This window comes from Diplotaxodon limnothrissa, linkage group LG10 (genome assembly GCF_057381915.1).
Source record: "Diplotaxodon limnothrissa isolate DT_005_m linkage group LG10, D_limnothrissa_male_GT1.1, whole genome shotgun sequence".
Lineage (NCBI taxonomy): Eukaryota > Metazoa > Chordata > Actinopteri > Cichliformes > Cichlidae > Diplotaxodon > Diplotaxodon limnothrissa.
The window spans coordinates 27,941,118-27,961,868 of NC_140605.1; the positions used below are offsets into that span (position 1 = coordinate 27,941,118).

The 20,751-nt window shown below is 39.5% G+C and overlaps 1 protein-coding gene across 1 annotated transcript in view; it reads right to left on the reverse strand.

The window, feature by feature from the left end:
• ncam1a (neural cell adhesion molecule 1a) overlaps window positions 1–20,751 on the reverse strand; it is a 267,214-nt gene that overhangs the window by 17,004 nt on the left and 229,459 nt on the right. Inside the window, exons 14-17 of the mRNA XM_085364059.1 lie at window positions 20,626–20,685; window positions 17,952–17,954; window positions 11,190–11,314; window positions 10,311–10,491 (exon numbers count right to left, since the gene is read on the reverse strand). Coding sequence (XP_085220185.1) covers window positions 10,311–10,491; window positions 11,190–11,314; window positions 17,952–17,954; window positions 20,626–20,685 — 369 coding nt within the window. The remainder of the gene's footprint in view (window positions 1–10,310; window positions 10,492–11,189; window positions 11,315–17,951; window positions 17,955–20,625; window positions 20,686–20,751) is intronic.

A 20,751-nucleotide genomic window follows, 5' to 3' on the forward strand; every position in this document is an offset into this window, starting at 1 on the left:
AATATTTCACTACACACATTTCTGAGAAATCAATAAGACTGCCAGATATGTGCAGTTGTACTCTGATGAAACACCTTTATATCAGGAGTTAGATTTGAGTCCAACCGTGCAACTCTGCCCATGGGTTGCAGTGTCTTTAAAAACTTGTGCTGTAAAACACGCAGAAATGCAATAAAAAAAATCTTCCAGCACTTGCTTTACATTTGATGGATTGGTTCAGCCATAAGTAAAACAGCCAAATCTAAATAAAAAAATATTAATTTTAGAGTAGAAATACAGTTTAAGACATTTTAACAACATTTATTTCACCAGAGGGCCCACATAATAGTCTCAGAACAGTTTGTGTTTGAGATTCAGTGGAATGCTGAACATTGCAGTGATTAAAATAACCATATGCATGCAACAGACTGTAGAAAAGCAAACACAGAGTCCCCCTCATCTGTAAAGGAAGAAGCCCAGTTGAGGACAAATTTGTTTATACTGTAGACGGGGAATACAGACTGTCTGACTGAGGTGTAAAAATGTGTAAGCTGTCACCGTTTTTCAACCAGCACTACAACTGTATGTAACAACTGTCATTACAATTGTTCATACAACACCATCACAGACTCCCCATGACTCTTATTTTCTTCTTTTCCTTTCCTTCGTTGGGTCTATTTTTCCACCTATGACACATTTCTGGATACTGCATTGACCTTATTTGGCTTTAAAAAAGTTTCTTCAGTAATTCCCATGTCTGCGTCCTCCATCAAAGCTCTGCCACAGTGTGGCACTGCACCACCATTAAAAATAAAATCGGCTCCAGAATCAGTTTTCTTTTGGGGCACAAGGAGGCAGGGTGACGCTCAACCGGCGACCGACTCCCTCTCTGACTGATTTAAGATCCTTGGAAACTCTTCATGCAGAGAGCGGTGTGTGGCTAGATGGGATTTCAGCCCTTTTTAAATTAAGATGCTATGAAAACAAGTGCTACAAACTGATGTGCATGCTGGCTTGAAAGTTAGGAACTCTGGACTCATTTCCATAGAGTAAAGCTTATAGAGGAAAGAGGGGAATCATTCATTTAAAAAAATGCATCTATTTTAACACAATAGCTATTTTGACACAGCGATGATTTCGATGACGCTTCTGTGGATTGTTTTAAGCTCCAACATTTGATTTGAAGTTTCTGCCATTAATCACACCAAGCTAACCAGCTGAAGAAACGTTTCAGGCTATACAAAAAAGGAAAAATCCAATAGAAAGAGAGATGGCAGCTTTCCCTTTAATCTGTATGCAGTGGGCGACCTGAACCATTTGCTTCAGGGAAGAGAAATATTCTGTTTATATGCAACACAAGTAAGTTTGATGCAGACATTTAGATGGAGATCCTGATTAGCAAAAATGAAAATCACTCAGCACTGATCAGCACTATCATTACTCGGTAGGCACTGATGAACAACTGGGGGGACAAAGTGACAAAGAACACCTCAAGGGTGTCGTAAGCTCTTATTTTCCTTGTGACAGAACTTAGTTGAGATTAAACCGCAGTGCCAGGGATAATAAATGGAGGGAATACAAATCTTATTTTAGACCCCAACTCATAAAAAAGCGGGGGTGCCACGTTACCAAAGTGAAAACTGCTCAGAGAAAAAAAAGTCAATAACATTTGAAACTAACCTTGTTAACTTTTATTTTTTCTTTGCTAATAATTCTTCTGCTCTTCCTCACAACTAATTCTCCTTCATTCCTGTTCAGAGAAATGGGGTGTTACAGATATTGATGTTATTCAGGTTTGATGATACTGCCTATTCTAAGGCTCAGGCAGAGAGCTTATGGGGATAGATTCACCTTAGCGTCCCATCAAAAGGCCATCAAAGATCATACGTTCAGTGGAAAAGCCTGTGACATTTGATTACTTGGAACTCAAGTGCTCTTTTCTGCACTTTTTCTATGATTTCTTATGAGTTTTAGTTAGGTACGTGTTGTGCTGGATGTTAAAGCACTCACTAGCCACAAGAGCACGCTTGATGGGAAGATAAATTTTTTCGTATTTCTAGTATTACTGAAACGTGCACTTACACAGTGCGTGTATATCCGTGTGAATCTGACTTTTAATACAGACATAATCAACTCCAATCCATCAGGACCATATGGCTCAAATTACCAGCAGCAGCACAAGTCTTAGTACCGCTTAGCTGGAATTTGTGATAAATCAGAGAAAAGTGGTTTTAAAACACACGCTAGCTGTATTCATTACAGCAAACTGACTTTCTGTATGTCTGGCCTCTATGATGGAAAATGCTCATCAAGACAGAATAAAAACAATGACCATTCACATATGTGTGATTACTGAAAATGTATCAATGCTTTATTAATTCTCTCACACTAAAATGCTGTTGATCATGGCTGCAGGTGATTTTAATCTCTTAAGTTATGCATTGCAATCTGTCATCTCTCATGACTCTGCAAACTTTAATGAGTTGTACAGCAGAGTGATGAACAAATGTTGGAACAAATGGAAACTATATAGAGGACTTTAAGTAACCCAAACTCTGACAGCCTTTTTTAAAAACCTTTAGCTTGTCATTGCCACTGTTAAAGACGGACATTTAAATTGGCCTAAGGTTATTCCCTTGTTAAGTCTCAAGTAATTAGCAATTTCTTAGCCAAATGCTCCGTTAGTTAATAAGAGCTAATAAGCACTGAGGCATTACTGAGAGTTAAAACATTTAAACTCCAGTAGAGTTGCTAGTGTGGCCGTTCTCCATGGTGTTACAATCAGACCAGGCCTCCATGAAAAACTATAACAACAACAAAAAAAAACTAAACATACAGGAGCGTGGAAACAGAAGCTAGCAATAAGCTAGCTAGCCATTAGACATGCTATTATGAAGTACCATATTTCAAGTGAAGTATTTAAAAAAAAAAATACTGCTACAGAATACATAACCTCCACCCTTGCAAAACATAACCACAGTGTTGTCAGATCACAAAACACAAGTAAGAATCCTTCTGTAACTGCGGATTTTCATATCTTTGATAGCTTAAACTAGGTTGCCTGGCTACCAGGTCAACAAAAATTAAAGGTGGTCCGGAAAGACTTACAAACAATGTTGTCGGCCATTTAATAAGGAAATCAAATTTCGGTGTTTTTTGTTGTGTAAACACTGGATACATTATTTTGTTGCTTAGATCGTAGCAGCTAACAACAGCCAAAAGAATCTACTCGGCGCCATCAGGGTTGCATATTGGTTTCATTCTAATGTTTAGCTAATGTTTGCATATTAATATCCATATTTTTGTGCTGTTTTACACTGCTGCAAGGCCTCTATACAATATACAGTTTACCATTTGTTCCTTTTTTATGCAAAATGCATACTTTATCTTCTTCACTTAGGCTACAGCCAAGCCCCTGACCTCAAAACATCTGGGTTCAACAGTCATGTTTGATGTAAAGCAACACTGAATGCAGAATACAGACATTTTGTTAAAGCTCCAGAGAAAAAAAGGGCAAAAATCAGCTTAACAATCAGCTTCCCAGAAGAGTCAGACAAAGATATCTTAGTATGTTTAGTCGCCAAAGCCTCAAAGTCATTACTTTCATGAAAGAAAAAGAAACAATTTATTTCAACCCTACAATGGTTACATGGAAATACACTGATAAGCACTTACAAAAATGTCTCAGGAATAGAGAAGAAAATAATTCCACATTTTTTAATTAAACAAAATTTTTTAGTGTTTAACAGCTGTTTCTTTATGGGTTTTTTTTTTCTTTTTTTAGACATTTCACTGCTTTCAGGTAAAAAGAGAGCATGAATCCTCCAAATAACAGCTGATTTCTCGAATATCAGTTTGAAAAGAGTATGTACACTTCTTCACAAAACATTAGTTTTTCTGCACATCCTTCTGTTCTCTCCTGACAAGGCGGTTACATAACAATGTATTTGAAAATGAGCATAATATAATGTTGAAAATTAAGAATGAGTCTGGGAAAAATGAGTTCTCTGACCATAACCGATATTAAAATTCTCTGCAAATGTTATCTTCCCCTCAATTTGTACAGCAGGACATTTCAAGCTTGTATAAAAGAAGAAGAAGAAAAAAAAAACAGCCAGAATTTAGGCACAGCATTTGTACTCATCTCCTGGTTAACACATTCATAATGCTTGACTGGGGAGCTTTGAAGCAGCTGCATAGCACATTCATGAATACTGGATCATGCCTTGTGTCAGCTTTCATGCAGTGTTCATGCTTTTATGTCATTTGTGACATAACAGTGGAATGGATGTGTTTGTTTAATAGGCAGTAAAGTCCAAAATAAAAGTCTCTTTACAATTTCCGTGTCTGATTAAACCACTGCAGACACAAAATTAAACAGTGTAATTATTCTATTTATCACCCCCTCTTCAGATCACATTAAGGCATTATGAATGTGTTACTAATCAAATCAAAAACAAAGCTACAATACTTTGTCTACATTGTATCCTGAAAGAGCACCCGACGTCCAACTTGCAACATTGACAAAACCCTAAAAATCTCTCTCCTTCGGAATCTATTCGTACACAAGATGACATTACAGTGAAAACAGACAAAAAAAATATTAACAGAATCTAAAAACCAGAAAACTGAAATTGATGCAAGTACTGAGCACCCTGTAATAACGTCATGAAACCAATGTCTTGACTCTTCAACTTTTTTTTTCTTGTGTGTGGCTGCACAAGGGTCAAAAGGCATAGAAAGCAAAGGTCTGGAGCCAAAGATTTGAACGGCTCAGACTATCCTCTTTCTCCTTGAATGCAATCAGTTTATGGGAGCCAGAGCACAGTCAGCACGGACAGAAGAAGAGCTGCCAGACTGCACGTCACACATTGGCAACCGAGGGTAGCTGAAGTTATAGACCAACAATAAATAAATATCCACAACAGAGTATTTTGAGTGATAATCACAGCAATAAAGTGTGACAAGAAAAAAAAACCACACACACACAGTAAAAACACAAACAGAGAAAGAAATTTGTGTGTATGGCAATGTCATGGTCCATAGGTGCCCAAGAAGATCACACATGGAGACAGGAAGGACACGGAGAAAAAAAAGAAGCAGGAGAGAAAGAGGGAAAAGAGGGAGAGAGATAGAAAAATAGGTCAGAAATACAGAAATACAAGTCTGGAAGGTTGTTTTTTCTTTTCAAGACTGACTTGAAGAATAAAAAAGGAAGTCTAAGTTAAAGGGTAAAAATAAAAAGAAGTTATAGCATGTTAGTATCACAGCAAATGACACATGGTTCATGGCAGGCATGGGTGGAGGGTCACACAAAGGAAGGTAATGGGGGATGACATCGATAAGGAAGACATTTCAAACACACTGCAGCACAGTCTCTGTTTTCACCTTAAGGTTCAGTATAAAGAAGGGGAGTTTTAAATCAGCCATGGTGCAGAGCAGCGGCCAAGTTTAGGGTAAGATAGATGACAGCCTGAATGCAAGAACACATCCACATGAGTCAGGCTAGTATCTCTCACTCCTAATGGCCAGTGGTGTAATATAAAGTAAATGCAAGCACAAGCTTGCTTGCCAGTGATGCATAAACTGAATGCCAAAGTCTCATTAATTCACAGATTCGGTAATAATGGAGTAATAAAAAAACACAGCAACGCGTCTCTATATTTTATTATGTGTGTCTTTGGAAAGTTTGAGCTAAAGGCCAGAAAACTGGCGCATGGGTTTCCAATCAGCAGCTCTCTGAGCCTGCAGAGGAAAGAAGCTGGGCTGCTTTGCTCACGTAGCCTTAGCTACTATTGTTGCTCTTGACTTATCAGTAAAGGCAGTGCAGATTGTAGATGGATTAATTAAAATGTTTTTTGTCTACATTACGTAAGACATTACCTTCAAATCCTATTGGATGTTGCAATTGTAAATGGCTTCTGAATTTGGGTTCTAAAGGGACCCGATAATTACTTAAAAGAAATGTTAAAAACAATATGGCAGCTTTTTTGTCGGTAAATAAAAAGGAAATTATCTTGTTGACAGACCTCGTGGTTCAAAGTTCAAATATGTATGGACATCTTTTTTGTGTTTGTATGGACACATACGGAAAGAAAGCATAGGCAAATATTCACAATAGTACCACTTGTTCATCTAGCATTACACCACTGGTCATGGTTGGGGGAATGGCCCATGCAAAACCAAACATCCAAAGCAGACGCTGGTTATGAAGGTAAAGTCTGTGACATGGATGAATGGATGACCTCATGTTACAAAATGTTATTAGCTTTATAGTTTTAGTCCTAAGTCAACCTTAGCTGGGGAGATTTGGATGGATCAAGATGTGCCACTTTGTTTTTTATATTATCTCTTCACATTTGGGCAGCATTTGACTTTCCGTGAGACTGTGGCAAACAATTGCCGCTCAGCTGTACCTGTGTGCATTAAACCTAAAGAAAATTAGCTATACACAAACCCTTTCACACGTCCGATTCAAATAAATTCAAAGGACAACAAACTCCAATATGTTTTCAGAGATCTTTTATGCTGAAGTGCATTCACATTACTGGGCTGAATGAATTCTTGTGCGTATGGTTGTTTTTTTGAACATAAAACAGAAATTTAAACAGGCTGAAGCTCGACCTTGCGTCCGCACTGGACTCCCAATGTGAGATTCAGATAAAATTGAACATGCAGAGTCCTGCATATAAAAAAGGAGCAGCTGTTGATCAAGCAGTACAAAGAACAGCTGTGAGACTGCAAGGGAATAGTGGAATTAAATGCAGATGTTGTAGCTAAAAATAAACCTCGGCAATAGCCCATGCTCCCTGAAGTGAAGAAAAACAACAGCAGCTTGGAAGTAATACCAAAATATCTCAAAACAAAACAAATAAAAATAAAAACTTGAAAAAGTAATTAGAAGACTTGAAGGGGGGCTGACTCGGATGATACTAAGGTTAACTTGTAGTCTGGTAGATTTATATGTGATCCAAACCTCCCACTGCTATATGGCTGTTGCCCAGCAAGGACATGAAAAAGAAAAAAAAAACAATTACAGCATACGAAAACTCCCAAAAACCAACCAAACTACCAAACAGGTTTTTTCATGTGCCATGCACTGGCAGCAGTTGCCTTTTAACAACTCCAGTAAAGAGCAGAAAAACATTAATCCAGCTGGAAAAGGCACCATGCAAAGACTGTATGGGCTGCATCCCCACCTAACTAGGCCACACATTTCAATTCAGGTCAGTCTTGGAGCCTGAACTGTGAGACCTACTAAACCTGGTAGCAGAAGGGAAGACAGATGCTGACAGAAAGAATGAAAATCAGAGAAAATGTGAAACAAAGATAGAGGCAATAGAGGCTCAGATATCGTAATACAAACAGAGAGAGACTGCAAACAAATCAAAAAACAATGAATGGTGTATAAAATGTGGCAGGATAGGAAATTATGGAGTATGGTCATTAATGATTTAGGAAAAAACTGAATCTGCAAGCTTCATTAAACTTCATTTTTTTCATAAATAGTGACTTACTCAACTTCAAAAGCTGAAACTGTGATGAAATTTAGATTGCATGCATATAATAGTTTCTTCAACATTTGTATTTTGGATGTAAAACGTCAGTAATCTATCCCGATTAATAATAAAGCTCAACTACAGTGACTATGACCCACAGAATTTTGAATGAGTAGCTATGTGTGTGATGATAGCTCTCTAAAGAACAAACACTCACCGGCCACTTTGTTAGGTATACCTGTTCAAATGCTTGTTGGTGCAAATATCAAACAGACAAAGTTAAGACGATCTGCTAAAGTTCAACCCAAGTGTCAGAATGTTGAAGCAAAGGTGATTTAAGTGACTTTGAATGTGAGAAGGTTGTTGGTGCCAGACAGGCTGGTCAGACTGTTCCAAAAAACTGCTGATCTGCTGGGATTTTTCCCACACAACCATCTCCAGAGTTTACAGAAAACAGTTTAAAAAAGAGAAAATCCAGTGAGCGGCAGTTCTCTGGGTGAAAATGCCTTCTTGATGCCAGAGGTCAGAGGAGAATGGCTACGCTCCTTCGAGCTGATACAGTAGCAACAGTATAACCTCTCGTTACAAGCAAGTTATTCAGAAAAACAACAGATTCCCCTACAATAGTAGAAGACTGCACTGGGTGCCAACTCCTGTCAGTTAAACAGGAGGTTGAGGTTATAATTTGCAAGGTCGTTTTTTAAAATTGGAAAAACGTTGCCTGGTCTGTGAGTTTTGATTGTGAGATTTGGATGGTAGGGTAACAATTTTGTCTGAACAACATAAAAACATGGATTCGTCCTTCCTTGTATCAAAAGCTGCTGATGGTGGGGGGATGTATTCTGAGAAAAGCCTTTAGTACCAACTGAGAATCATTGAAACACTACAGCGTACCTGAATATTGTTGCTCACTGTGTCTATCCCTTTATGAGCACAGTGCACCCATCTTATCATGGTTGCTTCCAGCAGGATGCCAATGCCACAAAACTAAAATCATGTCTATATCTATCATGTCAATACGTACAAAATCTCTGAGGAAAGTTTACATAACTTTGTGTGCCACAAAGAATTAAGATGCTCTTAGAGACAAAACAGGGTTCAGCTCAGCACTTTCAAAGTGAACTTAAAAAACTAGCCGATGAGTGTAGTTGTCTGCTTTGACTGGTAGGAAATGATTACAGCATTGTCCTACTACTTGATGGCTTAATTTTGTGTATTATTTTATAAAAATGTTCTGTCAGTACTTTTGAATCTATAGCAAGGCACAGATTTTAATTTGTGTTTATGACTTGTGGGCTGTTTTCGGGCACATTAGTTTAAAGATTGGGCCATTTTATAAGTGATTTCGATTTTTCAGGTAAAATATTTTTCACAGTGTGCACTTGACAGTTAAAAGAAAATATGACTGAGGCAATCAACACTTCCTTTCATAAAGAAGAAAAGGGCAGGCGAATAGTGAAAGGGAGGGTGACAATGGAAGAAAAACAGGATGAAACAAAAAAAAGAAACACAGACAGAGTGTAAGATGTCAAAGAATTTTAAACTGTTAGCTAATTCAAGTGGGGAGGCAGCCCAAGTTAAAAAGTGCACTCTACACACAACACAGCAACAGAGCAAAGGCCGACCGTGACCACCTGTGTAGACGATGTATTTGGGAATAAATGGACAAAACTCTGTTTTCTCTGGGTCTGACTGTAGTCTGTTCTCACATCATTGGACATTAAGATTGAGGAGTTGAAGTCACCTCATAAGAAGTAATGAGACTTGGAGGAGCCGGATATCCAAGGAGAAATGCAGTGAGGATGCCTCTGCATGTCATATGGACTCATTAGCTACTTTTGATCTTGTGCTGCCTGGGCTTCAACATTTTTTGAAGCGAGTGCAGTGTTTTAAAAAGGTGCTCTGTGCATAGAAATTCATTCCTTCAGGAAAAGAGGATTTAGTGGAGATGACATTATTAAAGAAAACAAAAGTGTGGCACTGACTGAGAACTAGAAACAAAGAGCGTAGGCTGGGGGTAAAATGAAAATAGATTTCAAATGACCCAGCTTGCAGTCACTTGTGTATTTCTACTGACATCAAACTTTTGGTGCACACATGCCATGTTCAGTGTTTGGTTTATCATTTAAAAACCCATTTTGGCCTACAAGGACAAAGCCTGTGCTTATTAACTATTGTAGAACAATGTTAGATTAGTTGCACTGGGCATTTTAAGGTTATCTACTATAGTAAACTTTGTGGGCAAGTTAGTTTAGTTCCTTAAATGTAAATCTCATTTTAAAAAATCCCCAACTCCCAAAAAGTAGCTCTTCAAAATACACCATTAGATCAAGTCTTTGTGTGATATTATATATAATGCCTGGATTATAAACCTTACAGTTACACTACTGTGCAAACGTTTAGCACCAGGTTCACTTTTTCTTTAAAATGTGTGATTTACTGAAACATATGCAAATATTTTCACAATAGAAAATAACACATTTCCAATGGGAATGAAATTTAGAGTTTGTGCTCATTTCAAACACTCTGTATAGGCCACACCACTACGTGCCCCTCGGCTTATAATAGAGTCTTTGCTTTACGCATCAATGGGGTTTGCATCGTGCATTTCCTTTTGGTTACCAGATATGAAAACAGTAAAAACAATACACCTCTGCCATGCGACAGACAGAGATAGATTATTCATGACCGACCCTGCAGCCAGCAAGCTTTGAATAAGCACCTAGCAAAAGTCAAAGATCCAAATAATAGATTTTCTGGTCACGGTAGAAGCCTATGTGCACTGTGGCTGGTGTGTGTGGATGCTTAGGGTAGGTATGATGGGAACAGTACCTGGGACAGTTGTGGGCTCTGTATCTGTCTTGAAGGTGAGGATGCCAGGCTTAGATTTGCCCTGCTCATTCTCTGCCACCACATGAACCTCATACTCCGTGTTCCATTCCAGGCTGTTCAGGACGATATAGGTACTGTCACTGGGAAGGCGGAGCTCTGGTTTCCAGTCAGATACACGCTTCTGAGAAATGGATTTAGAAAGGAACAATTCAACACTCTCAAAGGAAAAGCTCATTTTAGATCATCTACAAATGTCTCGATTTCTCAAACTGTTCTTGAGCTGACATAAAAGCAGTACATGTTCTTTCTCAACATGTTTTTCCGTTCCAAAGAGATTAACCTGGTCCGAAACAGTTAATAATGAAGGAAAAACAAGAAAATAATGAAATGTATAAAGTACTCACCAATTATTATGCACAAATTGTACACAAGTAGATCTTATAAGAATAAATGAAAGTGGTGTTTAAGCATTTATCTTTTCCATCAGGTTAGTAATGACTCTTTTTGAATACATAGTTATAATTCAGTGGACAAGTGCTGCATGAGAACATAACTTTATATTACCACCACTGCAGGAAAACTAGTCTGCTGTAAGGGTTGGTTGGTCTAATTACAGTCACCCTTTCTTCCTAGTGACAACTGTTCCAAAGAGGTAGAAGATACAAATTGAAAGGGGGAAATGACTTGGATGATGAGGTGGCTTAAAATGCTTTGGAGTCATTAGCAGGCACATATTTTGACAGATTCCAGTAGATTTACCCCTGCTCAAAGCCGTAGCCAGATTTGACTACTTTATTGTAACTGCTATTATTTTTTTTTATGTTGTTTTTGTTTTTATATCAAATGCAAAAAGTTACCCCCATTGCCAGAAATACTCACAGCCTTGTATCTGATCAGGTAATGTTTAATCTTGGAACCACCGTTATCTTGCGTGATCCAGTTGATCTTAAGAGAATTGCCCGGGCTGTGCACCTTGGCCTGCAGTTTGGGAGCACTGGGTTCCCCTAAACAGGAAACCAAGGAATGATGATTAGATGACAAACGGTGGTTACTGCATCAACACATGTTTACCTTTAAAAACCAACTGCCTACATTAATTAACATGTCTGAAATTTTTTATCTTAAAAGAAAAGAAAACTGCGCTACAATAGACACATTTTTTTCACCAGTGTCTACCAGGAGCAGATCAATAACATTAATAATTTTCAAGCCTTCACCTCAAATAATAACTTGGTTAGTAAGTTTTAGTTAATGTTAATTTCTCAACAACCAAAATCTTTCATTACCCTTGAACTATTTGTTTAACCCAAGCCATTCGTTTTTGTGCCTAAACTTAAACTTTAACCACAGCAGTGCCAGATCAGGGGGCACACAAAATTGCAACAATTTTGGAACACCCATCAAAAGATTTGCAAAATAGTACATCTATGTGTTAAGTTTGGAGGACCCACTGAAAGAAATATAACCTCCATGAGAAGAGTATCTGATAATTAAAGACAGACTTTAGGTGGAATATTACTTCCAGGACGACTAGAAGCAACAGAGGTCAACGTGGCTGCCTCAGAACCACAGGCGGAGGTGTTGTTCTCCTTGAGGCCCTCATTATCTGCTCTGTCCTCCTGAGTAATGACTGCTGGGTCGCTGGATAATGAGCCTGTAGGCCTTGATTGGACATGTTCCTCTATTACTTTTAATAACATTTACATAGTCTTGTGCGAAAGGAGGTCAATGTGTTTTTTGCGTGTGTGTGTGTGTGTGCTGTAGCTCTTCGTGGCACTGTTAAGGCAAGGGTGGAGACTAACAACCCAAACTCATCAATTATGTGCATATTGGTTACACACAGTTAGCCTTGTTAATATGTTATTAAATCCCCTACCTTGTGATGCTATAATCTTTGCCCTGTGCTAACAATCTTAAAAGTAACAGCCACACCAGCAGGTAACAGAAAGGCTCAGTGGTGCTGCAATTTCTACATGCATGCTACTGATAGAAATTCAATAAGGAGTTAAACCAAAAAATCTCTCTCTCTCTATATATATATATATATATATATATATATATATATATATATATATATATATACACATACACACATTTTATATATATATATACATTTTGTGATAGTCACAAGAAAAAAAAAGTCACGTATTCAGTATTTAACATTTCAAACATCAGTGTTAGTGGTTGTAGTTAATTAAATGAATATGCATGAAGGCACTTTTTCTTGAAGTAATCAAATAAGCACACTTTCTAAAAACTGCATCCCACCAGGCAGAAGTGAGCATGACACAGGCTGAAAGTGAATCAGACGGTATTAGTTACAGCAGTAGTAACTCTGTGACAGGCAGACATTGATACATTCAGCATTGCATCATTCTGGGTTAGGTGAATATTTCTGAAGGCTAAAACAGAGAAAGTGGAAGATTAGAATGAAAAAAACTACACATGCAAAGCTTGAAATTTGGCCCACTGCTGTAAATTCAGAAGGGTATCGTGTGAAACACCACCCATGGCCTAACATGCATGTGGATGGTGTGGTTCCACATGCAGCCCAAGCTAATCACAAAGACAGTATACAACAAAGTTATTAAAAACATTCTGTAGAATAAAGAAATTCATTTAAGTTTTACGAGTTCATAGATCATAAAGGAAAATCATCTCATAAGTGCTGTATGTGAGCGATTATTAACAGTATGAATTATACAAAAGAAAGGTGAATTTTGAAAATAGTAAATGTCTCAAAGTTGGAGTCTTTGTTCAGGTCAAATGAAAAAAAAAAAAAGATAAATGTTTTTAACATTGCCCAATCGTCTCAATGACTTCCCAATACTAAAAAGATGTACCCAATGTTAGCACTTCTGCATATGCAAACTACTAGAAAGACATTACATCAAAGATACAGAGACATGCAGGTAGGACAGACATTTTCTTTAAGAACAGCTGAACAACAAGAAAGAGGATGCAACAAGAAAAAGGAAGTAAACTTGCATGCTGCAGTAATGCAAAGGATTGTTGTGAGTCCAACCGGTAAAACAGTGTGAGCTATGTAGCTCTCCAGGGGAAGAATATGAAACATTAGCCTTGTGGGTGACTATATTTAACAATGCATGCAATGCAAATTGTGGTTAGTGGCACTTTGTGGGGCTGCTCGTATGATGTTTAAAAAGAATTCATAATGAAATGGTTTGTTACAAAACCGGAAAAGTGGGGTTTAAAAAATGCTTTGCAATGCTATCTGTGAAGGCATTTGGCCATATTAAAGGCAAATCATGTTAACAACAACACATTTTACATGAAACATAATATGACACAATTATGTGTGACTTTGTTAAAGATTTTTCTAATTAGTCATAAGTATAGTCATAACTTCTATGTTAACCAGGGTGAGAACTCAAAAATTATGTTTAAAAAGAAAGATGAAATTAAGCATATGCATCCAGTAGCACTTTGCTCTGCAGCACATCCAATAGTGCCTAGGTGTCAGACATAGCTGGAAAATTTGCACAATGGCTTTGCAAAGTTTAAAAATTGCACTAATATCTTGAATTTGTTGCTAAAATGCACTGGTATTACTGATGCAGTTGTACCAGGATTACTACACAGGAGCGAAACTGTCTGCAAAGTTTAAAAATGTGAGCACTTCTGCAGCTTGCTGTTTGAATGGAATAAGTAAAACGCTATTATAGTTTTATTTCCAGAATACTGGGTGTGGAATGATTTTGCGCCTGTAATGGCCCACCGTTATCTACAAATTTTAACATGCATTGTTGAAAACGCACTGACTTTTTTCAAAAGACATTTCAAGCTGTGACTGTTTTGTAAATGTGAATGTTTCACATTCAGAATGTAGTTATTTACACTTACAGAAAGAGAAAATATCACAATCGTGTCATTATTTATTACGCAGTGGTCTACTTATTGATCCAAGTTAAGGATATAGGCTGTTTAAGTGCGTTTAACAGATCTGAACCTGATCTTATGCATCAATTTAGCGTGTGTATAAAATCTTTTGTCTATTTTCTCTGTTTTATTGTGCTTTAAGATGACTGTTGTGCTGTGATTTGGCACTACAGAGAAAAAAACTAAATTCTACATGTTAATTCTTCAAACTTACATCACTCTTGCATTGCTGGCTCTATGAAGATTAGTGTTGTTTGTGGTGTTAATTTTAGCTTAGTTGAAGCTCAGCTTCAGCTATACATATATATAAAAAACACCCAGCACGCCCCTGCGGGCGGTTTATCCTTCAAGCTCGGGTCCTCTACCAGAGGCCTGGGAGCTTGAGGGTCCTGCGCAGTATCTTAGCTGTTCCCAGGACTGCGCTCTTCTGGACAGAGATCTCCGATGTTGTTCCCGGGATCTGCTGGAGCCACTCGCCTAGCTTGGGAGTCACCGCACCTAGTGCTCCGATTACCACGGGGACCACCGTTACCTTCACCCTCCACATCCTCTCGAGCTCTTCTCTGAGCCCTTGGTATTTCTCCAGCTTCTCGTGTTCCTTCTTCCTGATATTGCTGTCATTCGGAACCGCTACATCGATCACTACGGCCGTCTTCTTCTGTTTGTCTACCACCACTATGTCCGGTTGGTTAGCCACCACCATTTTGTCCGTCTGTATCTGGAAGTCCCACAGGATCTTAGCTCGGTCATTCTCCACCACCCTTGGGGGCATCTCCCATTTTGACCTCGGGACTTCCAGGTTATACTCGGCACAGATGTTCCTGTACACTATGCCGGCCACTTGGTTATGGCGTTCCATGTATGCCTTGCCTGCTAGCATCTTGCACCCTGCTGTTATGTGCTGGATTGTCTCTGGGGCATCTTTACACAGCCTGCACCTGGGGTCTTGCCTGGTGTGATAGACCCCAGCCTCTATGGATCTTGTACTCAGAGCTTGTTCTTGTGCTGCCATGATTAGTGCCTCTGTGCTGTCTTTCAGTCCAGCTTTGTCCAGCCACTGGTAGGATTTCTGGATATCAGCCACCTCCTCTATCTGCCGGTGGTACATACCGTGCAGGGGCCTGTCCTTCCATGATGGTTCCTCGTCTCCCTCCTCTTTCTTGGGTTTCTGCTGCCTGAGGTATTCACTGAGCACTCGGTCAGTTGGGGCCATCTTCCCAATGTATTCTTGGATGTTCCTTGTCTCATCCTGGACTGTGGTGCTGACACTCACCAGTCCCCGGCCCCCTTCCGCTTAGCGTACAGCCTCAGGGTGCTGGACTTGGGGTGAAACCCTCCATGCATGGTAAGGAGCTTTCTTGTCTTTATGTCAGTGGCTTCTATCTCCTCCTTTGGCCAGCCTATTACCCCAGCAGGGTACCTGATCACGGGCAGGGCGTACGTGTTGATGGCCCGGATCTTGTTCTTACCATTCAGCTGACTCCTCAGGACTTGCCTGACCCTCTGCAGGTACTTGGTGGTTGCAGCCTTTCTAGCGGCCTCTTCATGGTTCCCATTTGCCTGCGGGATCCCCAGGTACTTGTAACTGTCCTCTATGTCTGCAATGTTGCCTTCTGGTAGTTCAATCCCCTCAGTTCTGACTACCTTCCCTCTCTTTGATACCATCCGACTACACTTCTCCAGTCCGAACGACATTCCAATGTCATTGCTGTATAGCCTGGTAGTGTGGATCAGTGAATCGATGTCTCGTTCACTCTTGGCATACAGCTTGATGTCATCCATGTACAGGAGGTGGCTGACAACTGCTCCGTTCCGTAGTTGGTATCCATAGCCAGTCTTGTTAATGATCTCACTGAGGGGGTTCAGGCCTATGCAGAACAGCAGTGGGGACAGAGCATCTCCTTGGTAGATCCCGCACTTGATGGTGACTTGTGCTATGGGCTTGGAGTTGGCCTCTAGTGTTGTACGCCACATCCCCATTGAGTTCCTGATGAAGGCTCTTAGGGTCCCATTGATCTTGTACAATTCTAGGCATTCCAGTATCCAGCTGTGGGGCATTGAGTCATAGGCCTTCTTGTAATCAATCCAGGCAGTGCACAGGTTTGTCAGTCTGGTCTTGCAGTCTCGGCTGATTGTTCTGTCTACCAGTAGCTGGTGTTTTGCGCCTCTGGTATTCTTGCCAATTCCTTTCTGTGTCCCGCTCATGTATTGACCCATGTGCCTGTTCATCTTAGCCGATATGATGCCTGACAGGCATCATATATATATATATATATATATATATATATATATATATATATGGAGGGTTTCACCCCAAGTCCAGCACCCTGAGGCTGTACGCTAAGCGGAAGGAAGGGGGCCGGGGACTGGTGAGTGTCAGCACCACAGTCCAGGATGAGACAAGGAACATCCAAGAATACATTGGGAAGATGGCCCCAACTGACCGAGTGCTCAGTGAATACCTCAGGCAGCAGAAACCCAAGAAAGAGGAGGGAGACGAGGAACCATCATGGAAGGACAGGGCCCTGCACGGTATGTACCACCGGCAGATAGAGGAGGTGGCTGATATCCAGAAATCCTACCAGTGGCTGGACAAAGCTGGACTGAAAGACAGCACAGAGGCACTAATCATGGCAGCACAAGAACAAGCTCTGAGTACAAGATCCATAGAGGCTGGGGTCTATCACACCAGGCAAGACCCCAGGTGCAGGCTGTGTAAAGATGCCCCAGAGACAATCCAGCACATAACAGCAGGGTGCAAGATGCTAGCAGGCAAGGCATACATGGAACGCCATAACCAAGTGGCCGGCATAGTGTACAGGAACATCTGTGCCGAGTATAACCTGGAAGTCCCGAGGTCAAAGTGGGAGATGCCCCCAAGGGTGGTGGAGAATGACCGAGCTAAGATCCTGTGGGACTTCCAGATACAGACGGACAAAATGGTGGTGGCTAACCAACCGGACATAGTGGTGGTAGACAAACAGAAGAAGACGGCCGTAGTGATCGATGTAGCGGTTCCGAATGACAGCAATATCAGGAAGAAGGAACACGAGAAGCTGGAGAAATACCAAGGGCTCAGAGAAGAGCTCGAGAGGATGTGGAGGGTGAAGGTAACGGTGGTCCCCGTGGTAATCGGAGCACTAGGTGCGGTGACTCCCAAGCTAGGCGAGTGGCTCCAGCAGATCCCGGGAATAACATCGGAGATCTCTGTCCAGAAGAGCGCAGTCCTGGGAACAGCTAAGATACTGCGCAGGACCCTCAAGCTCCCAGGCCTCTGGTAGAGGACCCGAGCTTGAAGGATAAACCGCCCGCAGAGGCGTGCTGGGTGTTTTTTTTTTGTTTTTTTGTTTTATATATATATATATATATATATACACACACTCTCATATATGTACACACACACACACACACACACACACACACACACACATTCTACAAAGTTCTGTACACACACACCCACACACAAATACTCAAGGCACCAAGAGTAAATTCGGTGTTACTCTATAAATGCAAGGGAAAATAATCATTGTGGTTATTATTATTAGTAATCGCTTTGATTATGAAAGTCATGGTTAGTGAATGTTTGTTACTTAATTACATAATGGCTCGTAGATGAAACAAATGGCTAAATGAATAAAACTGAAAATGTTTTAATGCCTCTTCTATGAGCCTAATTTAACAAAGGCCTTGCGCATGATTATTGCTGATGTAATGGTCTCGAACTAAACAAAGGAAATTTACCTTCTGTTGGTCAGCGAAGACGACATCATCAGCACCATGCAAGAGCCACATGACAAAGTCACATGATGCCACGGACATGAATGGTTGAAAGGATAACATAGAAGAAGAAAAAGAGGGAAAGTGTGGGGGGTAGCAGGGACAGGTGGGGGGCATATGGGAAACATACAAAACATTTTGAAATGATGAAAACATGTCAAAATAATAATAAAAAAACAAAAACAAGAATGTTAAAGACATAATGACAAAACAGAATAACAAAAACAAATCGTAAATTGATAAACAGAAGTTTTTGAACATATAAAAAATATGTTATTGAATATATGAGGTACTGGATATTTAGTTATGGCTGTTAACAACACTGAGAATATCAGTAAATAACCAAACAAATAAACTAATTAAGATATTGAAGACTCAGCCAAAACTATACACCCAGAATTGCCTCATGCATCCAGTTGACAGCTTTTCCTCTGGCATTTTTTTCCCTCTGTTATTTATTTTGGTAACAATTTGGCCAGATCTGAATTTTAACTTGTACCCATTCTAGTAGGGCTGATTGTCTTTGAAAATAAATGACATGTCGAACAGAAAATCAATTTTAAAATCAATACAAATAAATTTTAGTTGTTGTTGTGTTTTTTTTGGTAACAATAGAGCTTAAATGAAAACAGAGGAAACTCTGCAGCTTTGGGAATAAAACTATGCCAACTAAGTATGATACACAACACAGCAGACAACAATAGGAACACATGAAAAATCTGAAGAAATAAGTTCTACGACAATCTAAAAAAGCACATGTGGCATTTGTTCTGAGGAATGCATTTGTAAAAGCACTGAGCAGATACACTGCCATCAGCTGCATCCTATTTCAAGCTAATGAATAGTCACAACTGCATTAGACAAATGTTATTAAAATGGTGTGTCAAAAAGGAAAGACTTGTTAAGAACAATATTGAGACATACAGATCTCACACAGCAGACACATCATACATCAGGAACTTAAAAGGAGCAACTACACTTACAGCAAATACTCCAGTGACCAAACACACATGTTATGCTTCTTTACACACTGCACACTGTTAACCAAAATGACGTTTTAAGGTCTGTGAAAACCACAAATGACAGCAATAAGCAGTCAGACAGGTTAGTCACTTAGCAGTGCTACTGGTTAAAATTTTACTGCACACAATGACGTTAAAAACCTCAACCCGGGTCTGCTTGGGCTTTGTTGATCAGTGTCAGCGATCTCCCTTTTTCTTGTTTTTCAGAAAACGGGCTAAGTATTCACAAAAAGTATTTGTGGAGGAGCAAGTTATTTTTGGTCCATTCCCTTAAAACATTCATTAGAAAATCCTGGTCTCTGCTTCCTACTTAGTCACAGCTTTCAGTCCCAGTCAGATAAAGAACAATTGGCAGTGGCTATCCATGCTCTGGCGTAGCCAGTCAATACATGAAGGATGATTTTGAGATGCTGTTAACACGCTGCTGTCTGGCTTTTCAGAGAGAAATGGAGTGAATGCACACTAAGGGGAGGATTCAACTCATGAGCGATCTGGGAGAAAACAAGTTGTGATTAAATTGAGTGGATGAAACAACTGAAAGATTCACCGAAAAGACAGATATCCTTCTGTCATTTTAAAGAATGGCTCCTCATGGTTCGTTCAGCTGTGAATGTAACAACACTGCGGGACCAACCAAACTGTACTTTAACAACTGTAAGATCAGCTTAACTATATGCTGTGTCTCACCTAAACAGATAACAGGGTAAGAACCAGAAATAGCTTTCAATACTTTAATAGCTCCTCAGTATGTGAGATCTTAATAGTAAATTGTTTGATCATTTTTTGGGCGGTTGCCTTCCCTTTTTTTGCACGCTTTTTTTTTTTTTTTACAAATAAACAGATACATCTGAAAATTAGCTTTCATTTGTCATTAGCAGCCATGCCCGTTAGCGTGAACAAATGGCACATTGAACATACGCTGATTTGATGTTTAGCTTTGTTTTTAGGAGAAAAAATGGTGCAAAATAAATGTTCACTGAATCTACTTTAAGATCAACTAAATATGTAAGTACACTAGAATTTGCTTAAATTACGAATGTTTTTACTCAGTAAAAGTATAGAAATTGCAGCATTCTGTTATGACACAAACAGAATATGAGGTGTTAGCATGGACCCTACTACCTTAATGTTTATAGCAAATAATAGCATAAACAATTTGTATGATGTAGTGGTATGAGTTTTCTATAAACCACCTAACTTTATACTAAGGTGTTAGCATGATACCTCTACAAATAGCAATTAAACTACAGTAAGTATCCTCTACACCTGTCAAAGTAAGTGGCTCAGTAGATAAAGCAGGCCTGGTAAAACAAACTCATATATTCCAACTGCACAACAACGGTCTCAAGAATCTAATTTTGAATATTAATGAACAGGCAAGTTGTGTTAATTCTGCAAACACAACACTATGTCAGATGGTTAACCTTTAAGTGTTAGTAAAAATCTAAATTTTTAAGTATTTGAGACAATTAGCAAAGCTATTCGATTTCTTTGTCAATTTTCACTCTGTAGAGGGATTCTGAGCCCTCCTATGACCCACAACAAATATAAATGAAAACTAGATGCAATGCCAAGCAGGTAAGAGAGGTAAAGAGACACAGCGCACACTGCTGGACTGGCATACTCACTACGGGCCATACTGGTGGCAGCAATAGGGGGTGGTATCTCTGATGAAACTGAAAGATGGTGAAAACAAAATGAGAGGCGCTGGAGTCCTCAACAGAAAAAAAACCCCTCAAGGA